The 5564-nt window shown below is 29.5% G+C and overlaps 1 protein-coding gene across 1 annotated transcript; it reads left to right on the forward strand.

Moving 5' to 3' along the window:
- Window positions 1–1561: 1561 nt before the first annotated feature.
- On the forward strand, window positions 1562–5221 carry LOC132730743 (uncharacterized). Its single transcript, XM_060716727.1, has 4 exons — window positions 1562–1702; window positions 3509–3760; window positions 4373–4453; window positions 4941–5221. The coding sequence occupies exons 1-4, from the start codon at window positions 1679–1681 to the stop codon at window positions 5190–5192; spliced, it is 609 nt and encodes a 202-aa protein (XP_060572710.1). The 5' UTR covers window positions 1562–1678; the 3' UTR covers window positions 5193–5221.
- The last annotated feature ends 343 nt before the right edge of the window (window positions 5222–5564 follow it).

A 5564-nucleotide genomic window follows, 5' to 3' on the forward strand; every position in this document is an offset into this window, starting at 1 on the left:
GTCATTATACTCCCTCTTTTATAAACAATATGATTTGTGTAAACACTATACAATGCATGGTGTGGGAAGTGAATATCATTTTCTTGTAGCCTGTACAACTTATTATGAAATTCATGAGTAATTATTTCCAAAGACAGCATGGCCATCTTTAGCTTTAAGGTCCGTTATGCCTCAGATTTTCTATCATTTTTATTTCTCAAAAATTGTATATATTTTGGTGTCTTATTACAGTTTTCAAAAATATACTCATTTGCTATAACCAGAACTATTTTTTTCATCTTTAGCTATGCTGGCAATTTGTTTAATGATTGTGAATTAGTATTTTGTATAGAAGTCAAAATAACACTTAAATTTGTTTACATTTGCTACCTTTACGACACATAAGTGCATGTTCAGCGCCATTTCGCTCTTACTACATTATTAAACACATGTTTGACATTTCTCTTTATTGAATGTATCGAAATTTTAAATGAAGCGTTGAGCGGCTTATAACTTTCAACAATTTTTATTATTGTTATTATTATTGTTATTATTATTTCAATGTGCATTCGTACAGGTCAATTCTATATATGACAACAGAAAGGAAAGTGGATTGCTGACGGCGTCATTCTTATAAATGAATAACTGTTTTTTTCTTCTCGTGACTGGTTTGACATAAATATGTATGGAAGATAGTCGGAAAAAGATGGTACATTTAAAAAGTCCTACGTGGGTCAATTTCCAGAAGTGCTTAACAAACAGTGCTAAAACAATTAATTCAATCCTTCAAAATACTCACCACCATGTGATATACAGAATTTTAGTCTTTTAATCCGTTTTTTAAATGTTTTCATAGTATTTTCGGGGCATACTGTTCAGACTCTGGACAAAAGCAGAACCGAGATTTTTTCCGCGTCCAGCAAGGTTTTTTTGAGCCTCGGAAATAGGAAAAAAGTCACAAGGGGCAAGATCTGGCCAATAAGGAGAGTGAGGAAGCTCGTAAACCTTTTCCTGTTTCAGATATTCTATAAAACTTGCCATTAATTTACAGATTAACCCTTTGGTACGGCAATTTGAATAGCAGGACCTTGATTGGTAAAGAAAATTACATACATGACCTTTTAGACGCTCATGGGGCGTTTTGCTATGCAAGGTCTTTGACTTCCTCTGGTTGCCCATATAATGTTATGTATCTTTAGCTTGAGCTCATAAAAGTGAACCAACGTCTCATGGCCAGTTCATATTTGTTGTATTGATGGGACTGTTTTAACAATTGTTTTGATAGTCTTACCTGAGTTTCACTGTTAGTATGTCAATGGTAACATTATAAGTGCACAATAACAAAAAAGTAAAATGTAACACGATATACTAGTAACTATTATGTTTGACTACAAATTACTTTCACGTATATGACAAGGAAATTTAATGTTGAACATGACAACGAAATTATTACATTGTATATTTTACTTGTTACATATAAAAACTTATCAGAATTTTCACCTGTTATCAAGTGATATCAAATAATTAAGGACTTTGATTTGACCGTGAACAAGATAACTTTAACAAATTGTATATCACAAATTAATGTTTTCTAAACCTGAGGGCGTGAAATTTCAGGAAAAAATGACGTCTTTTGTGACCCTAGAATTTCCAAATATTGGTGTTTTTAAAGCTCGGATTTTCAGTACAGCTGTTAGTAATGAACAAACCCAACAACAAAAACGTGAGTACATCAGTTTTTAGATTTGTTTTATGGTGGAATTTATTGTCAATTGTCATAAGATTGTTCTGTACATATCATACTCTTTTGTTAATACTTTATATCAAGAAAGGGTGTACATCATGCTTTTAATATTATTTCTTTCGTCGAAATTTATTACATTTATATTTCGTAGAACATAAAATAATAACTATTATAGTCGCATGGCTGAAACTTATTTATTTTACATAATTTATGTAAGTTTGTTCCGACAATATTTTTATAGATATAAATGTAATATTAATTCAAAGTTTAAAAAAAACTTTTGTAGTTTAATTTTTTAGATTTCCGAAACGTTTATTATTATTATTATTATTATTATTATTATTATTATTATTATTATTATTATTATTATTATTATTATTATTGTTCTGCTTTGGTGATGACAAAACTATCATGTACGAAAGTTATTAATTTAATTTAATATATTTGATTGGTATTGTACCTTATCAAAATTGATTTTTGTCATCAGCAAATAAGGTTTGGTTCTTGCTTTAGCCGGTGCTAGGGAGGAGCATGGGATGTAGTTTTCTTACCAACATGTGTCAAGTACATTTTTAATTTTGGTGGTCGTTTTGGAAGTTTTTGTTCATTTTATTTGTTTGTTTTTTTTTGTTTTTTTTGTATGATTGATGTGCTCTGTTTGTTAATTTAAATTTTAGCATCGTATTAAACACGTTTTTTGTGTTGTTTGTTTGTTTGTTTGTTTGTTTGTTAAAAAAACAGCAACTACAACAAAAAACAAATTCATATGAGATTTTTTATTAATGTGTTCAATATAACAATTTTGTAAAAATGGTTTCCCTACATAAATTATTTATAATTTGCGATGTAATTCATTATTTATAACATAAAACTATAATTATACATAGAATATAATGATAATTATTGGGCCTTGAACTTTTCATACAAAAGTCCATTTGGAATACCAATTAATTATTTTTATCAAACATGGTAGATATGTTGATAATATGATAACCTGTTGGCTTGATAATAAGGGTACATTTGTATTAGATTTCAAAAAGTGTAGACATTTCCAGAAAATAAAACAAACAAACATTGTACAAATACAAATCTCACGGAAGATATACATAGTAAAATAAATGATGAATTACGAATACTAGTCAACAAAAAAATTCATATCAACCAAAGCTATAGGAACATTGAAAAGACAAAGAACTGCGTTTTTAAGAAACAATTTTTGTGTCACTTCATGAATTAATATATTTACATTAGATTCAAAAATCTGATTCATTCCCAGTATGGCCAAATTATCAAAAACGCTAATTGAACTGACCAAATTCTTATTTTCCACCCAATTTCCCTTTTGATAATTGATTTGGGGAAAATTGCAATGTAAAAATAACACAAGCTGGGTTTAAATCACCAATTATAAAAAAAATGTATATATTTATTTATGATTTATAGTTATAAATATACATACAATGTATACATGTATTGAACAACGTTTGTATTCATTATCAGTTATAATGAACTGGGAAGTTCACGTTATCTCATCGCTTAACTTTTACACTTTCACTCATTTATCTATGAAACTTTCTAAATCGTCTAAAAATAGCAAAGAAAAAAGTCCCACATCAGTTTCCAAATCAACAAATGACAATTTTTGCAAACTGCATTTTGAAATTATCCAAAAGGTTGCAATGGATTGTTATTTCAGCCAATGCTTGTGAACTACACTTCAGATAAAAGTTTCTCTGTTTTTTAATTACTAGTACTATTATCTTTTAAATATCGTTTTAATTTCAGGAAACAAATATGAGAAATCTAAGGAGAAGTATATCAAGCTATTACAGTTCTGATAGATTAAGAAGCAAGCTTTACCAGCGGAATGTATCGGTTCCATGTGGTATCGGCAATTACGAAGCTGAAGACGAAGGTTTTGTTGATGGGGAAGAATGTGGTGTCCAAGGACAGACATTGGATCATAACGTTTTAGAATGTCTTATGGACGCATACGGAGCGTTTACAGAAATATATAAAGCGATTGTAATACCTAATGTAAGTAAAGTATATCAAAACTTTTTCCTATCCCTATTGTCATTTAAAGCAGCAATCCTTCCAAATTCATGTTAATTTACATGAAAATTTTGAAAATATATTTGGAAATAATATATTGTGAAGTGAACAAAGAAAGTAAATTCAAACATTGCAAGCGGCACTTAAAAATTCACTTAGATTTTCAAAAAGAGGTCAAATGTGAAGAATAAATACTGCAAAAGCAGTCATTAATCGCACGTAAATATTTACTTGAGTCTTGAATCTTTTTTTACTTTTCTTAAAATGTAAGTACATTTGTTTCAAGTTTGATTTTCTTGAAATAGTTTGGTGTGTGTAGCTTTAAAGGAGATCGACAATAGATGCTTCATCAGTTGTGTACACTGAAATAAAATAAAACCCTTGAATATTTGGTAAAAAAACAACTGCCTGCATAAATTGAAAGATCCGACAAAACAATTACCAGTCTTGGCTTAAAACTTATCACATTGAAAAATGTCCAAACATATGATACTTTCTGGACTATCGTACTATTAAGAAAATTAAACTTTTATCACATATTCATTTTTCTGTTGTCAACGACATAATTATATCTTGTTGTTCTTTTCACTCCAGGAGAATTTTCAACCAAGACTATCCGATGCTGAAAGTTTATTACCAGATCTTGCTTACCTTGTGACAGACAACAAACCGGATGTAAATATCCAGCATTATTATTTTTTTATTTATCAATTAATTACTTAATTAATTTAATTTATTTATTTATTTATTTATTTCCAATTAAATTTATTTATTTATTTATTGTAAATGGCATAATCCTTGCTGAGGTGATTAGGTTCAATAAAAACATCTCTAATTTTGTTGAAATTTGTCAAATTAATAATTGTTATAATACAGTTTGCAGATAACTTAAATAGTTTAGATATGTACTATTTATATGTATTGAAATATATTCTGTAATATGCACTGAAAGAAAAAATATTGTGTAAATACATTTTTAATCGTTTAGAACAGTTAAGCAGCTAGAGTAAAAATTAGCAAAATGATTCCCATGATAAAACATATATTGTACATATATAGATCTGCATCACCTATACCGTAAAATATAGCATGCAAGCAGTTCTTTTATTGCAAAATGTTATCTAGCATTGTATATTATAAATATTATTGTACAATATTCCAGGCTCTACAAACAGTCTATGACATTCTTGTGAAGATAAAGCAGGAATGTCCAAAGCTGAATCAACAAAACATTACGTTTGCTCTGAAGGCAATCCAGAATACAATGGTCCTTCTTCATGTGAAGGAACGCGATCATTTAGATGTAGACACCATGATAACACAACCGAGAGACATCCTAGCTGCAGTTATGATAGTAAACAAATACTTGACCAATTTGATACACCCAACAAACAGCGGACACATTTCTTGTTAAATACATGAATATGTTATGAAAAAAGAAATAAAATTGAATTAAATATAACGTTTTCAAGTTTTGTTTCAAACACACCTTTACACAGAAATCAGAAACTTTAGTTTATACAAATTTAAAATAGTTCGAAACTTTACATTTATTGCTTAGTACTGGTTGGTTCCAGGAACGGATTCAAGAGTGTTGGAAGATTATGAGCTTATTGAAACAGTCTAGAATCCGTTCCTGGAACCAAAGGAAAGCAAAGGAAACACCGGCTTGTCCCTGAGAGGTTGGGACCCACGAGGTCTGCAATCCTTAGATTACCAGTCGGACTCATTGACCACTCGGCCACTCTGCCAATCAGAAACTTTGTTTGTAGTATATGTAGGTGGT

The sequence above is a fragment of the Ruditapes philippinarum genome, unplaced genomic scaffold (genome assembly GCF_026571515.1).
Source record: "Ruditapes philippinarum isolate M1 unplaced genomic scaffold, ASM2657151v2 ctg3405_1_1_1_1, whole genome shotgun sequence".
NCBI lineage: Eukaryota > Metazoa > Mollusca > Bivalvia > Venerida > Veneridae > Ruditapes > Ruditapes philippinarum.

Bases quoted from the DNA above. Each gene is read 5' to 3' on its own strand.
- LOC132730743 (XM_060716727.1), top strand. From the start codon at position 1,679: ATGAACAAACCCAACAACAAAAAC. The intron at 3,761-4,372 runs GTAAGTAAAGTA...TTTTCACTCCAG, and splicing joins AAGCGATTGTAATACCTAAT to GAGAATTTTCAACCAAGACT. The intron at 4,454-4,940 runs GTAAATATCCAG...ACAATATTCCAG, and splicing joins TGACAGACAACAAACCGGAT to GCTCTACAAACAGTCTATGA.